Genomic DNA, 23061 nt, shown 5'->3' with positions numbered 1-23061 from the left:
CTGATCTACCCTGTGATGAGCCTCAAAATTCCCTTCTATGTCACAGGATGTCTGGTATCATCATCAGCTGAGGTTTCTAGTAGCACAATAACACTTGCCATCAGTATGACTCAGACTTAACGCTGTCTTCTGATCACCACCAGGGATTCTTTAAGGCTTGTAACACACTTGCTTGATGGCCATATCACTGACTGAGCCACCCACTTTCTTATCAGAGACCTGGTTTGGGAAGGCCATGGTGCAGCTCCTAAAGCTCTCCAAGGGTTTTCTTTACAGGCCTGGGTATGCAGAAGTGCCCTGAGAGGCTGGATGTTAAATCTCAAGTTTTGGTTAGCTTGGTGGATGTGCCAGTCCCCTTCAGGCTTGGAGGAGCTTTTGAGGGTGCACTGGGACCAGCTCAACACATTAGTCATAGCACCCTGGTTGCCTCATGCAGATGCAGGAGATGGATCCAAGGAAAACTCTCTCACCTCCCTCTTTCTTTTTTTAAAATCTTTATCCCTGAAAGATTTTGCCTTCAATTCTTCCTGCTCAGGGAGCGATAATGCCAAGCTGTCCCTGATGAACAAGTACAAGGACAATATCATTGCCACTAGCCCCGTGGACTCGAACCACCAGCAGGCCACGCTGCTGTCTCACACCTCCAGCAGCCAACGCAAGCGCATCAACAACAAGGCACGAGGTAGGGGCATCCCCGAGACGGATGGGGCGAGCGAGGCTTCCACCCATTCACAACTCCAGCCACTCACCCTCTCCTGGGGTGGAGAAAAAGGGCCAGCGTTGGGCGAGAGCATGAAGGAAAGGAGGGTTTGGGGTGGGGGGAGCAGGTAAAACCTTGTCTGCAAGGGTGCAACTGGTGTTGGGTTGGTTGGTTCTACAGGACTAGAGTGCTGGCCATGGTAAATATTTTGTAATACCGGCACAGCCATGGGGAAAAGTTGCATGGCAATTTGAGTCATGGTGGGAAGGGGGAAGGTGGTGTCCTCACTGTGTCTGGCAGACAGGGCTCTGGGCCTTCAAGGCAAGACTTACCTTGGCATGGCTGCTTGGGGTGGTGCAGTGCCGGCCCCACCATGACCACACTCAGTGTCCCCTGCAGCTGGCTCGGCATTCCTCAACCCAGAGGGGGACTCAGGGACTGAGGCGGACACCGATCCCCAGCTGACCTTCTACACAGATCCCTCGCGCAGCCGGAGGCGCAGCCGAGGTGGGTGCAGGTGTGGAGGTGGGGGGACAGGCTGTGGACTGTTTTGCTTTGTTTTCCATTACCTCTCTGGGTCTGGAGACTTTCTATCAGCAATAGATGGAAGCCTGGGCGTGATCCAGGCTGCTGCAGGCTGGTGCTGGTCCCTGTTTCCGCAGCGGGCTGCTGCTGCTCTCCGGTGGAGTTTCTCAGCAGAGGATGAAATATATTCTGATTTTTGCTGGAGGCTTCTGCTGGGCTTTGGTGTGCTTTAATGACTAATACGCTTCAAAGGCTGGCCTGTGAGCTCCCATGCCGCTGCTCCGCATGGCGCTGCTGTGCGTTGGCTCCAGCACTGCGCATGTACGAGCTGTATGTACAATGTGGGATGAAGACAGGCTTGGTCACTGGGCAGGGGTCTCTTCCCACTGCCCTGCACCACCCCTTCTCCCCAGGAGGAGAGTTTCTGCCAGTTTTCCCACCTTTTCTAGATGGTACCTTGTTTTTCTGGGAGTGGTGGGCCTGGGAGCTATCTCCTTTGCTCCCGGCACTGGTGCTAGGTGGGGGGAAATGATCAGGCTTTGTCTCTTGGGGATGGCTCAGCCCCCACCCAGCTTTTTCCACTCAGCTTCTACAGCTGAGAGATCAAAAGTCAAAGTCCTTCATGCCCTGAGCACTTCTGTCTCTCTGGTGCTTTTCAGAGGCATCCAGGAGGCTGTTGTCATGGCAAAAGTAACCCAAGAGAAGTGTCAAGAAGAAGGAAGGGTGGGGATGCAGGATATTGCATTTCCCTTTCTTCTCATCAATATCTGTGCTCTGCTTTAAAGCCCCGCTGCTGCAGAGGTCTCAGTGTGGGGGTGCAGGGGTGTGGGAGAGCCCAGGATATGGGGGCTCAGGCAGAGCCCAGCCACGGCAAAGGCTGCTTCATGCTCTTGAAACTCCAAAGTGACTCTGCTTGATTGGGTTGCCACTGGGTTTCCAGGGTGCCGGGCAGGGCCTCTGCACCCTGATGTCCTCTGGCTGTACCCCAAGGTCTTCCTGGGGTCTCCTGGGTCTCAGGTTTGACTGTGATTTTGTATTTTGTAGTGGGTTCTCCCCGGAGCCCCGTGAACAAGACCACGCTGACCCTCATTAGTGTGACAAGCTGTGTCATCAGCCTGGTGTGCTCCTCCCACATGAGCTGTCCCCTTGTTGTCAAGATCACCCTCCATGTCCCTGAACATCTCATTGCTGATGGTGAGTGGCATACTCATCCTCCACCCCATGAGCTGTGATGGAGGGGAGGAGGGAAAAAAGAAGAGGACAGATGCAGGATGGGTGCAGGACAGAAAGGACAAGCACAGGATGGAGGGAGTGGTGCAGGACAGAGGGGACCGATGCAGGATGGAGATGGCTGTCGTGGGACAGAGGTAATGGATGCAGGATGGAGGGGACAGATATGGGATGGAGGGTACCAGCACAGGACACAGGTGATAGGTGCAGGATAGAGGGATCCATTGTGGGGTGGAGGGATCCATCTCATCATGGAGGAAACCATCAGGGGATGAAGGGGACCATTACAGGATGCAGGGTACCATCGTGGGCTGGAGGGGACAGCAGTGGGTCACCACTGCTGACTGCCCTCTCGGTGGCAGGGAGCCGGTTCATCCTGCTGGAGGGGAGCCAGCTGGATGCCAGCGACTGGCTGAACCCGGCGCAGGTCGTCCTCTTCTCCCAGCAAAACTCCAGTGGGCCTTGGGCCCTGGACCTCTGTGCCCGGCGTCTCCTCGACCCTTGTGAACACCAGTGTGACCCCGAGACTGGTAGGTGGCCACGCAGTTGGGGTGGGTTTGGGAGCTCACCCCTGCCTGCTCAACCTGGCTTGGGTGGGGAGATGGTTTCTCACCTTGTTCCACATGTGAGCACGGAGCTGCCGGGTGCCACAGGGTATGTTCAGCAGGGGTGACTGTGGAAAACCTTGTGTCCCATGTCCCTTGTGTGTGTCCCCCTCTCTGCAGGTGAGTGTCTGTGCTATGAAGGTTACATGAAGGACCCGGTGCATAAGCACCTCTGCATCCGGAACGAGTGGGGAACAAACCAGGGGTGAGTGTGTCTGCCATGGTGTAACCTGGGCTCGGACCATCCTTGTGTGAGCTGCTGGGCTTCAATACCAGCATGGTAGGGCCATGGCAAGTCCTCTTGGGTGAGTTGGAGGCATCTCAGTGAATTGTAAGGTGAGCTGGTGTCCGCAGCAGGACTGTGGCAGGCAAGGGTTTCCATTCTTCAAAATAATCAGAGATGATGGAGAAGACACCGTTGTTAGGTTTAAGAGTAAACACCCCCTGGAGAAGACTGAGGCTGCTCCTTTTCCCTTTGTGGGCACTCTCCTTGGCGTTCTGTGCTTTGTGGGGCTTTCGGTTTGGGTGTGCAAGGTGTTGGAGGAGAGCTGAGGTCAGGCAGCGGTCCTCGGTGGAGGAGGGAGGCTATGGGATAAGGATGCTCCACTGAAAATCGAGCAAACTAATGCTTCGGTGCCATGGCCTGAGGGAGCGGAGCAGTCACTGCCTGGGGCCCTCAGGGGATGCTCTGTCTGGTCCTCAACCCTCATGGGTCTCTGGCGTGCAAATGGGCACTTCCAGGTGTGGCTGGAGGTGGTGCGCAGAACGCCAAGACCTCCCCAAACCCAGAGGCCACACATGCACCAGCACCTCCAACCCCTTTTTTCCTCCCCTTGTCTCATGCTGCAGCTGGATCCACGGTGGCCCCTGCATGTGGCAGGATGCTTTGTCTGAAATCGTTAGTCTTCGCAGCAGGAAGGGAAAATCATCAAAGGCTGAGCTTGGCAGCACCCCTGCCGAGCCGTACCGTGCTGCTGCGCCGGAGGATGGCAGCCACGGTGGGATATCCATGCCGGCCAGTCTGGCTTGCATCTCTTTGAACTGGGGCCTGGGGAAAATACCACTGCTCTGCCTCCAACCCCCTCCCTCTTGGTTTCACGGGGGGTTGTTGTTGTTGTTGTTTTAAAAGAAATTTAGCAATTAAAGCCAGCAGGAAAGAAAGGTGGGTGTCGTGGTGGGTGCCCTGAGCCGGGTTCAGGACAGGGTGATGCTCATAATACAGGCAACACTGTGCTGAGGATGTGAGGAGTGCTGTGGTCAGGGTCCCCAGGCAGCTTGTCCTCAGGGATCACATGTCTGACAGGGACATCCCCAGCACCCCATCTAACAAGATGCGCTGAGTGATGGGGACTGGGATGTGGGAGGGTTGCTGTTCCCCCTGGCAGGTACTTGCTTCTTTCAGGGTGTGTTGGGTTTGGGTGCGTGTCACAGTGGGTTGGAAAGATCCCACACCACCCATGGCTTTGGTGCCAACCTGTGCCTTGATCAGAGCAACCGGCGGTGTCCTGGCCCCACTGCCTTGCAAAAAAATGGGAGCAAATGACTTTGTCCCTTGGGGAAGCGCAGGGGAAGAAGCATTTGCTTCCTTCCCCTCTACTTTTCTGATGCTCCCAGGTGTGGGGCTCCCATGCACATTGCTCTTCTCTCACCCTTCCCGATCTAGCCACTTCATTGTCTAATGGAACAGGGGAGAAAAAGCTGCTTGTGAATTTTGGTATAAAATGTGGATGGGAACAGGCAGGAGAGAAGCCAAGGGCAGAAAGCACGAATCTATCCTGCAGCTCCCAGCCCCAGACCTGTTCGCAGCTCTGGATTCAGCTTTAGCCTCAGTAATGCCAACCCTAAAAGTGCTCAGGACCCACTCTTTTCCTCTGTGGGATTTGGGAACCATTTTCAGAGCCAGGTCCGCCCTGCTGTCCCTGTGGGAGCCTTCTCCTGAAATTCTGCCTTTCCCCCTGCAGCAGTGCTCAAACCTGTCTGGGGTACGTGTTGTCTTGGGTCTCTTCTTATACACCAAAAGTCTTTCTGTCCTTCTCTGGGCTCCGGAGAGGGCTCCAACACTGCAGCGTCAGGGCTTTTTTTGGTGCCACCCTTTGAGACCTCCTCTCTCAAGCTGTTGGAAACTAGGTTCTCTTTGTGTTTCTTCCCTAAACTGGTCAGTTTTTTGTTTCAGGAAACAGTAGCAGCTGACATCACGCTTAACCAGCCCTGCCTGCAGCTTCCACTACTTACAGTGGCTCTTAAAAGCATGGCCACCATGATGCCAAGGCCAGCTTGATGCTTAACGAGGAATTTTTTTCATCTGTTCCCAATGTCCTCTGCCTGCAAGGGCTTGTGACGGTGGAGGTCTCTTTGCCCAAGGTATCCCCTCAGAACCCTTGGTCTCTGGAGGGTCTCGTTTATGATGAGCTCTCTTTGGACCACCAGCACCATCTTACCAGAGCCCATTTAACTGATAAATTTGTAACTTTATCCTAGTAATTATGTTTTTTGGGGTGGCAGTAGAGCTGCCAGGCAGTGCTGATTCATGTCATGCTCATCAGCTCAAGCCCAGCTCTAGCCTAACAAGGTTGCCTGTGGGCTCACCTGAGAGGAGATGTCTGCAAATCCTCCGCTCTCTCCCTGCATCCCAAGGTGAGATCAACTGGGCCTGAATCGTTTCTGACCTTTGTTTGTCTGACATGGTCCTAACACCTCCAACACTGTAATCACAGAATCTTAGGGGTTGGAAGGGACCTCGAGAGCTCATCAAGTCCAACCCCCCTGGCAAAGCAGGGTCCCTAGAACAGGTTGCACAGGGAGGCATCCAGATGGGTCTGGAATATCTCCAGAGAAGGAGACTCCACACACCCCTGGGCAGCCTGTCACCCTCTCTGGGAAGAAGTTCTTCCACGTATTGGTGCAGAACTTCCTGTGCTCCAACTTGAGGCCATCGCCCCTTGTCCTGTCCCCACAGTCCACTGAGATGAGGCTGGCCATTTCCCTCTGTGTCCCACACTTCAAATATTGATAAACACTGATCAAATCCCCTCTCAGTCTTCTTTTCTCCAGGCTGAACAGCCTCAGCTCACTCAGCCTTTCCTCATAGGGGAGGTGCTCCAGGCCCTTAATCACCTTTGTAGCCCTCTACTGGACTCTTTCCAGGAGATCGTTCTCTTTTTTATACCAGGGAGCCCAGAACTGGACACAACACTCCAGGTGGGGCCTGACCAGGATAGAGTAGAGGGGGAGGATGACCTCCTTTGACTTGCAGGCCATGCTCCTTTTGATGCCCCCCAGGATCCCATTGGCGCTCTTAGCCACCAGGGCACACTGCTGGCTCATGGGCAACCTGTAGCCCACCAGGACCTTCTCCATAGAGCTTCTCCCCACTAGGTCATCCCCAAGCCTGTACTGATTCAAGCAGTTATTTCTTCCCAGGTAAGATGGAGTGATGTGCTGTGGATATGGGTGTCCTTGGAGACACCATCTAGGTTCAGCAAAGCCCTTGGCACACTTGGGAATGACATGGGCTGGCCGTGACCTCTTTCTGTTTCCCTCTGGTGGCTTTTTTTCATCTGAAAACTCATCCTGGCCCTTTGGTTTAGATTGGTTTGCTGTCGGTTTGGTTTTATTTACAGCAATTAGGGCTTCGCTCATGTCTGTTCGTCTCACTTTGTTCACGAAGGCGAGCCCAGCTTTGAACTTCATTGGCGACAGCAGCGCTGCTTTGTGTGCTGTGTGTATTTTGGGTACCACGCTGAGATCCGTGCTGCTCATGGATGGTTTAGGGGTTGGTTTATTTTCCTAACCCAACGCATCCAGTCTCTAAATCTTCAACAGTTTAAAAAAAAACCCCACCCCCAAAAAAATAAGAGATCTTTTTGATCGTGGGTAGCAGATACATTTGATCAGCTGCTTTTTTTTTTGTGTGCTGCTCCTCAGCTGTTTCAAACAAATCTGGCTGGGGCTGTTTGTGTGTTCGCAGCCTGTCTGCCTACTTTGATACCCGGTTGTTAATTAGCTGCTTTTCGGCTCTTACTCTGCCATTTCCTGGGGAGGATGCTGTTTCCAGCAATCCGGCCCACCCTGCCTTGTCTTTGCTCATCAAGCCAAATCCCTGCAGTCGCTTCATTGTGCGACTCAACTGAAAGTCAGATCGGTTCACCTGCCTGCGGTTAACAAACCGTTACCTTCCCCGTGTCTGCCCTTCATCTCAGCCTGGAGATCCATCACGTGGCGGCCTGTGGCTTCCCCATCCCCAGGCACCGCTCTCACCCAGGGGTCCTTTTCAGCGCCCCCCTCCCTGGGTGAGATTTAAGTAGGTCTGTATTTTAAGGGGGTCTTTGTGAAATGTGCTCTTTCAACTTCTAACGGGCTGCACCCCAGCACAGGGAAGGTTTTAAGGCACTTGAGGGCAATTTGGTGAACGTGTCAGGCTGCTGTGCTCTCTTGTCCTCTCCTAGAGGCTGGCAAGTGGGGGCCACCCCAGTTCTCCCCCCTTGTGGGGCTTTTCCCCACCCCTCAGCCTCCCAAATGTTTTCTCCAGCACAGGACCCAGATCAGTGCCACCATACGTGCGCTGCCCACCCACCATCCCCTCCCCACCGTGCAGTTGTCCTCCCGCCCCGGCCACACGTGGGCTTCAACTGGCTCATCACCAGCCACCATCCCCTCCCCATCCCACAGAGGAGCTGGGGACATGCTGAAGTGACAAGGCCAGCACTTTTCCTGCTTAAAGTCTAATATTTTTTTCTTATTATCCCTTTTTTTTTGCTTTTTCCCACCCCTTTTTCTATCTTCCCCCCCTTTTGCTTCTCTCCATCCTCTGTTGTGTGCCTCAGCTCTGCGAGCTTGAAGGACGGCCAGATAAAAAGCTCCTCTTTCTTTCAGATCCTTTCACCAAACCACCCATCCGCCTCCTCCTCCTGCTCCATTCTCCTCACAGATTTACGGGCAGCCCAGGGAGAGAGTGCCGGCATTAGCATTTTTAATAAAGAGCTGCTTGGAAGGGATGGCAGGGGGTGGGGAGGTGGGAAGGGGAGAGAGGCAGCGGCAGCTGAAGCCCGAGCGAAGCTGTTGCAAAGCAAAGGGAAGAAGTTGGGGAGGAGCCGAGATGGGCATCGCTGGTGGGAGAATTCGGCAGCTCAGTCCTCATGTCATGCTTGCTCTCTGCTTGCTACCTGTCAAGGTGGTGCTGGGTCTTCACAGGTCCCTGCTTTGGTCATGGTGGGGAGTGGGTCCTGGGGCTGCGGGAGGGATGTGGGCACTGCAGGGATGCTTCTGGTCTGTCTACCCTGGGGTTAAATTCCTGAGGTGCCAGGGAAGGGATGTAGCCTGTGCCTTTGTCGGTGTTTCTCCCTCTCAGGATGCACCTGGAGCTGGTGCTTTGAAGGCATGGTGGTGTGGCCATCCTCATGCTGCTGCCTGGGTGAAAATCCCCCAGAACACAACGGGGCAGACGTGATGTCACTTATTTCAGTGCATTACAGCCGACCATCTTCTCTGGCAGTGGCATCTGTGGCACACTGATGTGCCTCAACTCTTGTGAAGACCCACTCCTGCAGCCCCTCTGACCTCCCTGCCTACTCCTCTCAAACTGTCATCGTGGCCATGTCCTGCAGGCACCGAGCTTTGATTCTTCATCCCACCCGTCTTGTCTAGAAGAGCTCTGCAGGGAGTGAGGACTGGCAGGAGCACAGTTCTCCAGGCTGGGAGTCAGATTGGCTACATTCCCTCAGGGTTTGCAATTCGAGCATGACAGGGGAGGTTCTGGTGAGGTGGGTCAGAGCATCACCCACATCACCAGAGTGTCACTGGGTCTGAGAGGGCTTAGCAGGTGTTTGGGAGCACTCAAGTGCCGATCTGCAGCAAAGCATTGCTGGTGGGCCAGCTGGAAGGAGCTGCCAGTGCCTTGTCAGTGGGAACTTGCTGACTGAGTGTGGGGAGTGTGCTGGCTTCAGCTTCCCTGGTGACCCCCTGTTTTGTGGTTTCAGGTGTTCCCTGAATGCCAAGGCTTGCAGGGAGCTGAGAGCTGTCATTTCTGTCCCATTTAATCCAACCTGATCAGGCGCAGAGCTGCCTCTGATCAGTCCCACTTTCCTTTGTGAGCTCCGAAGGCCGTGCAATCGAAATACCCGCCAAGAGCAACAAAAAGCAGAGCAACTAGGTGATCCTAGAAAGCAGGGAGGGAGGTGGTGATCAAGGCAGACACTGGCATGTGCGGAGGGGGATGGTCCCAAACAGCAGCAGAGGTGCAGGGGACACAAGGTGGCAGTGGAGGAGGTGAGGTGTGCCTGCAGGAGGAGATCTCGCCCCATCCTCTGCAGCAGAAGGCACCAGTTAGCAGGAACGCCGTGGGAGAAAGTGTTGGCACTGAGCTCTTGGAGAGCTTCTTTGGGGATGAGGATGGATTGGTGCTCCTTGTTGAGTTGGAAGTCTTGTACAGAGACTCTTCCAGGGCTCCCTGGCAGAAGGCACTGTGTCCTCCTTTGCAGACATAGTGGTGGTCCCCAGCAGCTGCCTGTTGGTTGTCCCTTGCCATGTAGGCACGTGGGTAAAAGCTGAACCTACCTTTGGGTGGGGCCTTCTTTGACCTCGAGTAGAGGCAAAGTGGGGCAGGCTAGGGAGATGCCCCAACAGGCCCTTCCTGGAGCATGGAAACCTCTTCCCCAGCTCAGAGCCATCGTCACACAAATTTTACCCACAGTTGGAAGTTACACCTACTCTGGGTGGACACAACATGGCCTGGGGACTGATTCCCATCTCATAGGGAGGTCCAAACCCTCTGGCTGCATGTCCTGATTGTGTGTCAGCATCCATGGGCTACCCGATGCACACGATCAGGACATGCAGGTCCATCAGCCACCGCACTTCTGCCACACCTGCCCCAGGGCCACAAGCCAAGAGCAGTGGCTCCTCACAATGACTTTTCCACCTGAGCCGATGAGGAACAACACCTTACCTCCACTTTTGTTCCCTACCTGGAAACACGCACTCTCCTGAGAAGCCACAATAAACCCCATTTGCTGGGAGCGCTAGAAGGCAGAGGCGTGGAAGCATTCAAGGTGTGGGGCGAGATGCGAGGAAGAGCATCGCTTTCTGGGTGAAGCTGACCTTATTCAGGGCAATCCGATCTGCCAGCTGAATGTAATCCCCTGTTCCCAGCCAACCGGACAACGGAGGAAAGTGGCATTGTATCCCAGTGAGGAAATGAGACGTTGTGCTGTAATCCTCCTTCTCTTCTTTTTTTTTTTTTTGGTCCTTGCTGAAATAACTTCGGATTAGAAACTAAAGTGCTTGCGCAGGAGAGCTGTAATTGTCTCTGGAGAAAATCCCTTGGGCTTATTGGTGGCACTCGATGCCCTCAGCCTGAATTTTAACAGCAGTGATGCAACGGAACGCGCGTGCAAAAAATATGCCTCTTCCTTTTCCCCAGCTCTGATCTCTTGCAAAGGGGATTTGGAGCTTTAGGGTTTGGGAGCAGGGTCCCGTCGAAGCACACTGCCACTGAGTCATGGTTGCACATTACCCTCTTCTATCTAGGGCAACAGGGATGGAGGAGATGGGGCTGTCAGCTTGGCTCCAGGCTTCCAGCTTGTCTTTCAGACTCCTTGGCAAAGCCCAGTGGGGGCTAAGCCTTCTTCACTTTCCCTCCTGAAACAATGAAGCCCAAGGGGAACAGGGCAGGTGGTGAAGCTGCTGCTCTGGACATGACCTGCTCCCTTGCAAGAGCCTCACAGAGAGAGTCTGTCTGCTCTTTGGTTTGTGTCTTGGGTAGGGGGGAGGGGGTTTTGCTGTTTGATGGCTGTGGTGCATATCCCTAAAATGGGAGCCAGGTAGTTGGTACCCGGGTGTGTGGATGTGTGTGTGAAGCTTGTGGGTGGGCGACGGGGACAGGAGCATGCCAAACCCCCAAATGAAGTATGTGATATGCTACTGAGCAATTGGTGGGTGGGGAATCTGGTGTTGAAGGAACCCCACAATTCAGATCGTGGATGTGGGTCATCACCTCACCTGGCTTGCTTTGAGCTGGCTCATCCCAGCACCCTCATGCACACGTGCAGGGGGCTAAGTGGGGAAAGCGTTTGGGGTGGTGGGGGGTGTGATACCAGTGTGATTCTACTGAGTTTCTGGGTTTCTCTTCCAGGCCTTGGCCATACACTATTTTCCAGCGTGGCTTCGACTTGGTGCTGGGCGAGCAGCCATCCGACAAGATTTTTCGGTAAGGGGTAAAGGCACCCTGATCAGTGCGTTTTGGGGCTCAAAAACACAACTCAGAGCAATACGGGCTGGCAGGGCTCAGCGCAGCAGTCCTGTGCCACCTCCTGGGGACATGTGAGCATGGCTGGAAAGGTCCCACCGCAGCTACCATGTGGGATGCTGGATGCACAGCAACCTGTTCCTCTGCATCTGTGGTGAGAGCAAGGTTTAGGCTCTAAAGGAGGATTGCTACTGAAAAGAGAAGTGCTCCTTCCTTCCTCCTTTCTTCCTCTCTTCCTTTCCCCTCTTCCTTTCCCCTCTTCCTTTCCCCTCTCTCGCTCTCTCTCTCTGCTTTTTGGGGGGTTATTTGGAGGCATCCAGAGGACGCACCCCACTTTACCCTGCCCATCTGCCTTTGCTTGGGCTGGTGCCAGTCAGGGGCAGAGGTTCAAGTGCTCTGTGTTGGGTAGAGGCAGCCCCCCGGGCTCAGCGCTGCCCTCCATGCTTTGCCACTCTCCCTGGCAGGTTCACCTACACGCTGGGGGAAGGCATGTGGCTGCCGCTGAGCAAGAGCTTCGTCATTCCGCCGGCCGAGCTGGCCATCAACCCCTCGGCCAAGTGCAAGACTGACATGACGGTGATGGAGGATGCGGTGGAGGTCAGGTAGGTGCATCACCGCAGGGCAATGGCCTTCAGGAGGCATTTCGGTAAACGTGCTGCTGGTGCATCCCTGGAGCGAGGGTCCAACCCAAGGTACGTGGGGGTTAATGAGGGCTAAGACCCCAGTCCCGTATTTTGGAGGTGGAAGTTCGTATGTCCATTAACCTGCTCCTCCTCAGCACCTGCAAAGCTGAGCCTTGGGAAGTAGCTCTCATCCTGCCAGCAGCTCCTACATCCCTCTAAAAGCTTGGCTGCTGTCCAGTTCCCATCCCTCAGCACATTGCACACACACCCCCCCCTACCCCTTCCACTCACCCCTCCCGGCCCAGTTCTTGCCATCTCAGCAGAGCAGTGACACACTTCCTCCTCCTCACAGGGAAGAGCTGATGACATCCTCCTCCTTCGACAGCCTGGAGGTCCTCCTTGACTCCTTCGGCCCCGTCCGTGACTGCTCCCGGGACAACGGGGGCTGCAGCAAGAACTTCCGCTGCATCTCGGACCGCAAGCTGGACTCGACGGGCTGCGTAGTGAGTGACTACGCCCTCCCTCCCTCCCCAGGGACCAAGAAATCTCCAGTGTGACCAAGGGGTGGGAGGGTGGAAGAGGAGTGGCTGCATCCTTCCTCCCTTCCAATTGCCTTGGGATGGATATTTTGGGGCTAGTTTTGCAGTGGGAAGAGATGTTTTCGGGCTGGCATCTCCTCCATCCCTGCCCTTGCTGCATGCAGCCACAAGGAAGCAAGAGCCCCTCTGCTCACTGTTTCCTACTGGGAGGTCCCATGTCACTCGCTTGTGTCCCCTGTCACTGCCATGGTGGCTTTGCTGGGGGTGGCAGGAAAACGGTGTTCCCAAGCACTGCTCAGGCTGGCATTTCCAGTGGAGAGTAGTGCTGGAGCCCTCCCCTCTCCCTTCAGGCCAGATTTCTTCCTCGAGGGGGCTTCACCTCTTGCTTTTCCCCCACCAGTGCCCCACAGGCCTGAGCCCCATGAAGGATGGCACAGGCTGCTACGACCGTCACATCGGTGTGGACTGCTCCGATGGCTTCAATGGGGGCTGTGAGCAGCTGTGCCTGCAGCAGATGGTTCCCTTGCCCGAGGAGCCCCTGCTCTACAACATCCTCATGTTCTGTGGGTGAGTGTCCCACAACCTGCCTGCTCACAGGGACAGGTTCGGCTGTACCTGTGCCGATGCCACCCTCAGCTCCTAGGGTTGGAAGGGTCTCCTCTGTTTCCAGTGTCCCTGCTGGGATGACGTGTGGTCCTAGTCCCCATTGATGGGGACTGCATCTGATGGTGGACCCTGTGCTGGCTTCCCAGGTGCATTGAGGACTACAAGCTGGGCACAGATGGGCGGTCGTGCCAGCTCATCTCAGAGTCATGTCCCGAGGCCGGGGATTGTGGTGAGCCCCGTGAGCTGCCCATGAACCAGACGCTCTTTGGGGAGATCTTCTATGGCTACAACAACCACTCCAAGGAGGTGGCCATGGGGCAGGTGCTCAAAGGCACATTCAGGTGAGCTGGGCACGTGGACAGCTGACCCCAGCAGGGTCAGACCTCTCCAAGAAGGATGATCTCTCCATGGGAAGCAGCCTGGGGGTGGACCTTAGCAGCCTGCCTAGTCTATCCACATCTAGCCGAGCTTTGCAGAGGATAGAGGGGCTGGTGGGGAGGGTGCATCTGAGGCTTTCCGTCTAGTAACCTGTTGTAACCTGTGCCCAAAGGAAAGGCTTGGTGCAACAGGTCTGCGGCTGGTGGGGATGATCCCAGGCAGTTCCCCTGTGCTCCGTCCCTGCTCTCCTCTCTGCAATTAACTTCCAGGCAGAACAACTTTGCCCGGGGCCTGGAGCAGCAGCTGCCGGATGGACTGGTGGTGGCCACAGTGCCTCTGGAGAACCAATGCCAAGAGGAGCTTTCCGACCCCACACCCGACCCCGAGTTCCTCACTGGTGAGTGACCCTGGCTGGACACATGGCCGGACACATGGCTTCAGCATTACCCATTCCAGGGGATAGATGCACTGTGGGATATATCTAACCGGGCTTGAGCATCCCACACTCACCTGCAGCAGCCACAGCACTAATAGGAAGGCATTAAAAATGAAGGAGAGGGAGAGGTCATAAATTAATAGTGTGGTGTAAAAGCTCAAGGTGCTTCAGTTTGTCTGGCAGGCACCGTGGGCCATGAGAAAGCAGGTTACATTGGGTTCATAGGCAACCTTCAAGGATTTACCTTTCTTCCATCAAGCTCCAGCACCCCTAAATAGCCTTTCTTTCCTTGGTGCTTGTGGCTGTTGGCTGAAGCGACTGAGGATGCTGGACAGCTGCTGAGGGATGTGGATAGTCCCATGTTTTGGCAGGTGTCTGCAGGGTGGTGTTAGATGAGACCTTCTGTATTTGCTTCATCTGGCAGAGCACCCAAGGAGGGTTTGGGGAGCACCTGTGGGCAGCACCCAGGGTCCGGTGGGTGCTGGTTGCCCTGACAGCACGCATCCCAAGCTGAGCTCTCCCAAGAGACCTGTGTCAGCTGACAAGCCCTGTGGCCATGGAATGCTCAGCCTTGCCTGGAGGTGCTGAGGACATCCCCATGGGGCTCTGCTGTCCTTTGGTATGGCTGTGTGGATGTAAAGAAAGCGCTTCCACCACAGGCTCAGCATCATGGCACAGTCAGTGGGACTTAAGACTCCTCCACCAGCCATTATGCTGGGGAGGCAGAAGCTGGTAAATGATCCTGTTCGTTTCCTGCGGCTCCTCTGGCTCTTCATGGCTGAGGAAAGAAATAATTTTTTTTTTTTTTTTTTCAAAAAAAAGGTAAAGTGGTAAAATCTTCTCAGCTTGTCAGTGAGCAGGTCTGGATATCGCTGTGAAGACACAAGAGGCAGAGCTACTGAGTGAGGAAGGGCTGCTCCTGCGTAAACACTTGGCAGGGAAGAGCAAAGCTTTGAAGTTGTTGGTAGCAGCCAGCACCGAGGGGAGAGGCACTGCAAGGCAAAGGGTCTTGTCTGCCTTATCCGCCGCCTTCAGTTCTTGTTACAGAGTGGGGATGCCTGTTGTCATCCTCCTGAACTCCTGCTGCATGGCAGTTTAGCAGCAGAGCTTGCTGCTGGGCTGCTGAGTGCAGTTGGGCTGTGTTGGCTGTGTGGCAGAGGAGATGCAAAGCGGGGAGGTGGCCATGTCCCAGCATCCTGCTGCTCCACGCCACGGGATGTCCCGGTCACCCAAACCCAAGATATGAGCACTGTTCAATTGACTTTGTCATGGCTTGGTGGCCTCTCTGTGCATCTGTGAGCTCGCATGTGTCTTGGCTTATGCCTTGTGCAGGACGAAGCGGCCACCCAGCCCTTGGTCTCTTTGAATTTCTGGCTCCCGTAACACAGTTAAATGGCTGAAGAACGGGATGTCTTTTCCTGAAGAAGGAGAAGCCCCAGGTCATGCCTAGCTCCAGCTTTGTCATAATGTCCCAAGGGAGCATCAGCCAGCGTGTGGTTTCTCCCACACACGTGTGTGTCCTGCTTGCTGGAAGGGACCCCAGGGTCTATCTGTTGGCTGCACCCCGGCACACGTGGTGTGATGGTGACAGCTCATTAAAAAGCTCAGCTCTCATTAGTGAAATAATTAGCATACCTGGGCATATCTTGGGAGCTGGCGCTGGGAAGGAAGCAGGAGGACATGCAGGAGGAGGCTCATTATCTTCTGATGCGGAGCCCCGGACAGCAGGATGAAATGATCCCGCATGTTTTCCTTCAAAGCCATGATTTTAATTGCCGGGGAGCAGCTGACCCTCAGCTCCAAATGCCTCGCCTCCTCCCCAGGGGGACATGGTGTGTGCACAGTCCCACCTCCGGCCTCTTCCCACCCCACTGGCTGCTTTGCCCCAGGCACTGCACGAAGGGCTGTGGACACCCCAGTGTCCCCATGGCATGGTGTCCCTGGATAGCGGCATTGACCCCCCATGTCCTTTCTCCCATAGGGATGGTGAACTTCAGTGAGGTGTCCGGGTACCCCCTCCTGCAGCACTGGAAGGTGCAGTCTGTCATGTACCATGTCCGGCTCAACCAGTTGACCATCTCCCAGTGTAAGCATGCAGGGCTGGGGGGAGAAGGAGGAAGGGGAAGAAGGGAAAAAGGTGGGGTTGAGAGGACCTACAGCCTTCTACTAACGGGTGATGGGCTCAGAGGTTGGTTGCCCATCACATGCATATGGGAAGGCAGCAAGGATTGGGGGACTTCTGGGATCTGAACATCTCCTTCATCTCCTCCCCAGCCTTCAGCAATGCACTCCACTCCCTAGATGGGGCCACCTCCCGTGGAGATTTCGTGGCACTGCTGGACCAGTTTGGCAACCACTATATCCAGGAGGCAGTGTATGGCTTCGAGGAGTCCTGCTCCATCTGGTATCCCAACAGGCAGGTTCAGCGGCAGCTCTGGCTGGAGTATGAGGACATCAGCAAAGGTAGGAGCCCTGCTCATCCCCAGGAAGGCTCCCCATAGGAGCGGCAAGCTTTCAGCATAGCAGGGGGGATGCCCAGCCCACGTCAGGACTGTGTCTCACTTCATCCCCTCTCTCTTGCACCCTTTGAAGCTGGCTGAAGGACTCCTGCAGACTGCAGCAGGCGACAGCCCGGGCCAGAAAGGGAGGGATGAATACCCACATCCCCAGGGAGATGAAAGACAGATGCGCTAATCCCACCAAGCCGCCCTGCTTGATTCTGGACTTCACTGTTATTTCTCTTTAATCTCGTTCCTTCTCTCCTTTTGTCTCCACCGTATCTGCTCCCTTCCACTTGCATCCCCTGGCCAGACTTTTCTCCTTCTAACATATTTTCTTCTCCCGGGTTGTCAGCGCTGGGTTTTTCACGAGTGGAAACCAGTTCTGAAACTGGAAGGTTCACCATGGTGCAGAGGGCACTGCTGCATCGCCTCCCGTGCTCTGGCTGTAGCGAGGTGTCACACGTCCTCAGTGTGAGGGGGTTTGCAGGGAGGCGATGCGGATGTGTGGATGCGGAGTTTCCAAAAGCAGAGGTGGCCTGACACCGGCCGGCTGTTACTGGGACCACAGCATCTCCTGTGCTGACCTTTGCCAAGCTGCCTGCAGGCCTTTTCCCGCCTGTGCTGGGGATGGGGTTTGCAGCTCACAGGTTTGAGTGGCAACTAAGAGGCAGCTCGCAAGCCTGGACACAGGAGATGCCGTGCAGAGCTGCTGCTTTTGAAGTGATGGTGGCTTGCTGTCCCCTTCCCAGCAGCTCCGGGGTGAAGGCAGGATGGACTTGGAGCTCACAGGCACTGTGACCACCACGTGGTTTCCATCTTGAAGCTTCATAATTGTCAGTACTGGCACCTGCCCGAAGTTCTGCTCTTGCTGTGCCCCAGCTGCGGAGGTGTTTGTTTTTTCTCCAGGGCTCTTCTGCGGGTAATGCTTCTTCCTGAGTCCGAGTCTGGATCCTGCAGGCTCAGACCTCCTGAGCCTGGACTTCTTCCCAAGCCCACCTGCAAGAGTACAGACCCTGTGGCTGTTGTGCTGTAGGCTGTCTCCAGCTGTAGCATCTTTTGATTGCGAGTACTTTTTCTTTCTCCCCCCTCCTTCCCTTCCCCTCCTGCAATTTCCTCCTCTTTGATTTTCCTGCTTGGAGGCTTTTCAGGTCTGGCAGTCTCTTCCCACCCACAATATCACATTTCGGTTTCGCTCTGGCACCTGCCACTTCCCCTCCTTTGCTTTTTTTGTGTTTGCAAATGTCAGGAGCTGGATATTGATCGGGAAATTGCACGAGACAAATAGTCAGTCCTCTGGCTCCTCTGCTTTCCCTTGGTGCCTGCTAAGCTGCAATTCACAGCCAGCCCAAAAAGCGCTCCGCTTGCAGCTTGCTGGGGGAGCAGAGCAATGCTCTTCTATCCCAGGTTTTGTTTAACAGCCTTGTTTTCTTTGTGGGAGTCTCAGGGACAGAGCCAGAGGCATCCTTTGGTAGGGCTTTTGGGTGAAAAGCGCCATTTCCCTGCATGGCAAAGGCTTGTAGCCATGGGGTGATGCTAGCCAGGGCACAGCAGTAAGGGCCTGATCCTGCCTTCTTGAGTGCTTCCCCTTTTGCATCCAAGTATTGCCTGCTATTGGAGAAAAGCCCACCTAGGATGGGGTCTAGGTGACATGGGGATGTGGTGGCACCCAGTGTCAGGCACCTTTGTGCAGAGCTGGGGACAGGACAGCCTGTGGCGACGCATGCTGGCTGCCAGTCTTTCTTCTCAGCCTGCTGGGTTGCAGGTTTGCCTGAGGGTTGGCAGGGTAGGACCCGCAGATATCCCACCCCATGTGCAGAGGGTAGCCAAGCCTCAGCCTCAGCACAGTCTGGCTGCATGAGGGGGGAGGTCTCTGAGAAGTCCTTCTGGCTCATTATAAGCTCTTTGGTGCTGCTGGCTGTAGATCTGGCAGGGAGCAGGACACGGATGGACGTGATGACACCGAGTCAGCATCATTCCTGTGCACCCTGGTGTGACAGTCAACCTTACTGATCACCACCACGTTCTGTCACATTGACTTCAACCAGGGTCCCAGGGAACCGTGGGAGTCGAGTGAAGAAGTCAGCTGCTGGGCCAAGGAGGGCTTCTGCAGTGGAGTGGTTTGGCAGGGGACTTCGGAGGGAGCATCAGCAGCGGGTGGGGATGCCTAAGTAGGTCCTTCAAGAGCCTTCAGTTGCAAGAAAGAGGCTCCCTCTCGTGGGGACCTGCTGAAAGGGTGGCCCATCCCAGTGCCAGGCATAGGGATGGGGAAACTGAGGCATGGGAGACACAAAGACCTGCGATGACAGAGGTCAGGGTGGAATTTCCAGTTCTGATTCCTGCTTTCAAGACCACCAGGCATTTCATCACTGCAGAGCAAGCGGGGAGCTCCTGAGGGTGTAGGGGGGAGTCTTCTGGGCGATTCTGTCCCCCTTGCACCTCCTTATCAACGGCTCGGAACCCACCCTGGTGCCCCTCTTTTTCCCCTTCCCCAGGTAACTCTCCCTCAGATGAGTCAGAGGAGCGTGAACGGGACCCCAAAGTCCTTACCTTCCCCGAGTACATCGCCAGCCTCTCTGAGTCGGGCACCAAGCGCATGGCAGCTGGCGTGCGGATGGAGTGCCAGAGCCGTGGGCACTGTCCCTCCTCCTGCCCTCTCTGCCATGTCACTTCCGGTCCTGACACACCAGCCGAGCCCATCCTGTTGGAGGTCACCAAAGCAGCCCCCATCTACGAGCTGGTCACCAACAACCAGACCCAACGGGTGAGGAGCCGCTGGCTGGGAGTGTGGGGTGGACATGGGGGTGGCAGGATGGCATCAGGGTGGTCTCTGCCCTGGTAGCATCATGTCAAGCCATGGCAGTGTTTGTGTGTTGGCTGACACTGCTGCCCTGGGTGATGGACTGCACTGAGCTGCTTTGGTTGCACCCACTGAGGAGTGCATGAGCACTGGCTCAAGTGGTGGTGGGATGGGTGCTCACCTGCCCCGTGTTCATGCCCTTCTCCTTTCTCCCAGCTCTTGCAGGAGGCTACCATGAGCTCGCTGTGGTGCTCGGGCAGCGGGGATGTCATCGAGGACTGGTGCCGCTGCGACTCGAGTGCCTTCGGAGCTGATGGGCTGCCCACCTGTGCACCTCTCCCGCACCCCATGTAGGTCTCCACGCATGCCCAGCCTGAGAGGAGGCAGCGATGGCCAACAGCGTGGTGGCACGAGGTGGTGGGGCTGGGTGGCTTGGAGGAGCAGGTTTGCAAGTGGATGGGGAACCTGGAAATCAGGCTGAGGGTGCAGAGATCCGGTGCCTTTTCTAAATTTCTCTGAGGATTTAGGACTGGTTTTTGGAATCCATCCTGGTAGAGAAACCCCATGGAAGGATCTCTTTGGACCAGCATGCACAGACCCAGGAGGAGTAGGAAAGAGGAAGATGCTTCTGTCCTAAGATGGCTTTCTTCCATGGGTTAATGGCTTTGAAGCCCTTAGGCTGTGAGGGAGTAATGCAAGAGCTGTCCCCACGTGCCACCTTACAGAAAGCATCTCATTTTTGGGGCATCTGCACGTGACCCTTGTGCTGCCTTTCACACCAGCTGTGGGGGCTGGCTAGAGAGGATGCCCTCAGCATCTCTTACACACTGCATGCCCCAGCTGTGTGGTGTTCCTGCCTTTTTATGGCACAGAGGAGCAGCAAAGGTGATGATAGACATGGGTGAGGGCCAGCAATGGGGGTGGCTGGTGGACCTTGCCTTCCTGAGGTGCTGACTGGTTGACATTGTCCCCCTTCAGCCTGCGACTCTCCACGGTTCATGAACCCAGCAGCACGCTGGTGGTGCTGGAGTGGGGGCACTCGGAGCCCCCCATCGGGGTGCAGATCGTCGACTACCTCCTCCGTCAAGAGAAAGTCACTGACAGGATGGACCACTCCAAAGTGGAGACTGGTGAGTGGGGACTCAATCGGTTCTCTCTGGGGTCAGGGAGGCAGTGGGATGGAGGTGTTAGAGGAGAGCCTCTGTGAACCTCTGTGCAAGATGATGCTGCAATATACCCCTTGTCCTGTGGAAGAGAAAACAGCCCCTCCCCTGCCTGCCATGACGCAAAAGTGGTGGCTCCATGCCATGGTGATGAGCCTTGATGGAAAATCAATGAGTCCATCTCGGTACCAACCTCATGCATGAATGAGTCCTGGTCCCACTGGGCCCCAGGCAGCGTGGTAGCAGGCATGGCCCACAGCAGCTCTCACAGCCCCAGGCACACCTGTGTCATTGTCCGTGGTACATCCTCCCCTCTCTCCCTAGAGACGGTGCTGAGCTTCGTGGATGACATCATCTCTGGAGCCAAGTCACCCTGTGCCATGCCCGCCCAAGTGCCGGACAGGCTCTCCTCCACCATCTCCCTCATCGTTCGCTGCTTGGAGCCTGATACCACCTACATGTGAGTCACCTCCCTGGTGCCCTGCCTCTGGCATTGCCACCTCAGCATGGTGCTCCTGGGTTTGCCTGGGGGGGCTTGGGAGTCCAGAGCTTCACTCTTTCCCTTCTTGGCCAGGTTCACACTCTGGGGAGTCGATAACACAGGAAGACGCTCCAGGTCCAGTGATGTGACGGTCAAGACCCCCTGCCCTGTGGTAGATGATGTGAAAGCTCAAGGTGAGATGGAGGGAGCTGCTGGCCTGTGATGCCTGGGACCAGCAATGGAGAGGTCCCCCTTCCAGCATGTCCCCACACACATCTCATGCCCTGGCTTTAACATCTCCTTCACTCTTGGTAGCTCAGGTGCTGCTACACAGTTTTGAGGATTAGTGTGGACGGTGGCAGGAGGCACATATCCTCTCCACAAACTATGCAGAGGCACTCTGCTGGTGAGAGGATGGGTGAAGAGACAAGCACTCAAGACATACCAAAATAGCCATCAAGACCTGCCTGTCTTGCCCAGAAAGCCACTGCTGGCATAGGTGATGTCTGTGCTCAAGAAACCCCAGTTGGGTCCCTTCTCATACATAAATGGTATTTCACTGACAGTGCACGATGACGCCGCCTGTTTCTTTTCCTAACTGGACCAAACTCCCTGAACCTAATTTGGACTGAGTCTGGGGAGTGCCATCTGTTCCTTCTCCATTGGGACTTTGTCTTGATAGGATGTAAATCGTAACTCAGGGGACAAGTCTTGGCTCTGGTCTTGGCTTCGCTAGAGCTGAGCTTTAGCCTGGGGGTGGCTTTGTTCATGCTTTTCCTTGCACCTCACCGAATAACCCCTGTCCTTCTGCCCAGAAATAGCAGACAAGATCTACAACCTCTTCAATGGCTACACCAGCGGAAAGGAGCAGCAAACGGCTTACAACACTCTGCTGGACCTGGGTTCCCCCAGCCTGCACCGAGTCCTTTACCACTACAACCAGCACTACGAGAGCTTTGGGGAGTTCACTTGGCGCTGTGAAGACGAGCTGGGGCCCAGGTAGGCTTGGGAGCTGGGTTGAGGAAACGGGCAGACCTGCCCACCAACAATGCCTGTCCCTCATAAATGTTGGTTACCAGGAAGGTGGCTTTCTGACAGATCTCATGAATTTGTTGATAGAGCTTAGAGACTCATAGCAGGGTGCCTATTTTCCTGGATTTGAGGTCCCGCCATCTCCCTTGAAGGACCATAAACACAGGCCAAGGTGGAAGGTGGTATACCACTGCCAGCCCATCATCCTTGTCTGTTCCACCAGGTCTATAGTGTCTCTGGAGTTTTGCCTAGTCACTTCATTCCACGCAGGGTGGGAACGGATTCGCTTTTCCCCTGAGTAGCTGCTGCTGCAGGCAAGAAGGCAGAAGGTCTTGGAAAAATAGTGCACCTTTGAGGAATGGAGGTTGCATGTGAAGAAGGGAGGGAGTGTGGTCGGAGTGTGTTGGTAGAGAAGGAACCCAGGCATTGATGCAGGAAAGGCAGCGCCAGGAGGTTGTTGCAGCTTCAAGGCTGCTAGAGAAGGTGATATGGAAGAGCTTGGTTGTGGAAGCTGCTGGATGAAGTGCATGCAAGCACACATAGATGCGCTGAGCCATGCCAAGGCCAGACTTGGGTTCCCCCCTTTTCGTGGGCTTTGGCTTGAGTTGAATGCATCTCTTTGTGTTGAACTCACTGTCACTTGTGATCCAAAGCAGGCCGTTGATTGACCTTGGGTCTGAATTGCACTGGTGCCCCCTCCCTTTTGATCTATGTCTGTGGTTGTGGGGAGTGGTTTTGGTGTCTGGGCACTGCTGAGCTGCCAAGGCACGTTTTGAGGAGGTTGCCCTGGGCCCTTCCCTTCCTGAAACAGCCCTTTAAGTGAGGACCATGTCCTTCCTCTCCTTGGGTTCCTCCAGGTCTCTGTGGCTCCTCCAGGTCTCTGCAGCCCCTCCAGCTGCCTGGGGTTGGGATGCCTTGTGGCCCAGGCTTGCAAAGACAGACACGTGTTCCCTTCTCCCTGTGTCCTTTGACATCTGCTTTCGTCTGCATGGTTTCCCAGTAATGTGGATGTTTCCAGCCAGTTTAGCAAGCTGGGCTGGGAGATTGTGTGGGCTGCAGCAGTGTTCTTAGCATCTGGCCTCCAAAGAACTGGAGCCTTGAGCCCATCCGAAAATCAGGATTACTTCAAATGTACGTCAGCAACAGGACCTTTCTATGCAAGGCATGGCCTCCACCTCTCACTGGTCTCACTGCTGTGTGTCT

At 55.2% G+C, this 23061-nt stretch overlaps 1 protein-coding gene across 1 annotated transcript in view; it reads left to right on the top strand.

Annotated features, from left to right (window-relative positions):
• The window catches only part of ASTN1 (astrotactin 1), a gene marked incomplete at both ends in the record, with an annotated part of 60592 nt that overhangs the window by 33464 nt on the left and 4067 nt on the right, over positions 1–23061 (top strand). Inside the window, 19 exons of the mRNA XM_084266127.1 lie at positions 536–682; positions 1100–1207; positions 2270–2419; positions 2818–2985; positions 3181–3265; positions 11189–11263; positions 11767–11904; positions 12278–12428; positions 12865–13031; positions 13217–13411; positions 13718–13845; positions 15866–15970; positions 16159–16347; positions 18878–19146; positions 19399–19532; positions 20161–20312; positions 20670–20805; positions 20920–21020; positions 21642–21825. Of these exons, the coding sequence (XP_084122253.1) occupies positions 536–682; positions 1100–1207; positions 2270–2419; positions 2818–2985; positions 3181–3265; positions 11189–11263; positions 11767–11904; positions 12278–12428; positions 12865–13031; positions 13217–13411; positions 13718–13845; positions 15866–15970; positions 16159–16347; positions 18878–19146; positions 19399–19532; positions 20161–20312; positions 20670–20805; positions 20920–21020; positions 21642–21825 (2782 nt within the window). The remainder of the gene's footprint in view (positions 1–535; positions 683–1099; positions 1208–2269; positions 2420–2817; positions 2986–3180; positions 3266–11188; positions 11264–11766; positions 11905–12277; positions 12429–12864; positions 13032–13216; positions 13412–13717; positions 13846–15865; positions 15971–16158; positions 16348–18877; positions 19147–19398; positions 19533–20160; positions 20313–20669; positions 20806–20919; positions 21021–21641; positions 21826–23061) is intronic.

The sequence above is a fragment of the Gallinula chloropus genome (genome assembly GCF_964237585.1).
Source record: "Gallinula chloropus genome assembly, chromosome: 6".
NCBI lineage: Eukaryota > Metazoa > Chordata > Aves > Gruiformes > Rallidae > Gallinula > Gallinula chloropus.
The sequence above is the reverse complement of the archived record's forward strand: the minus strand, read 5'-3'. Positions and strand labels throughout refer to the sequence as shown.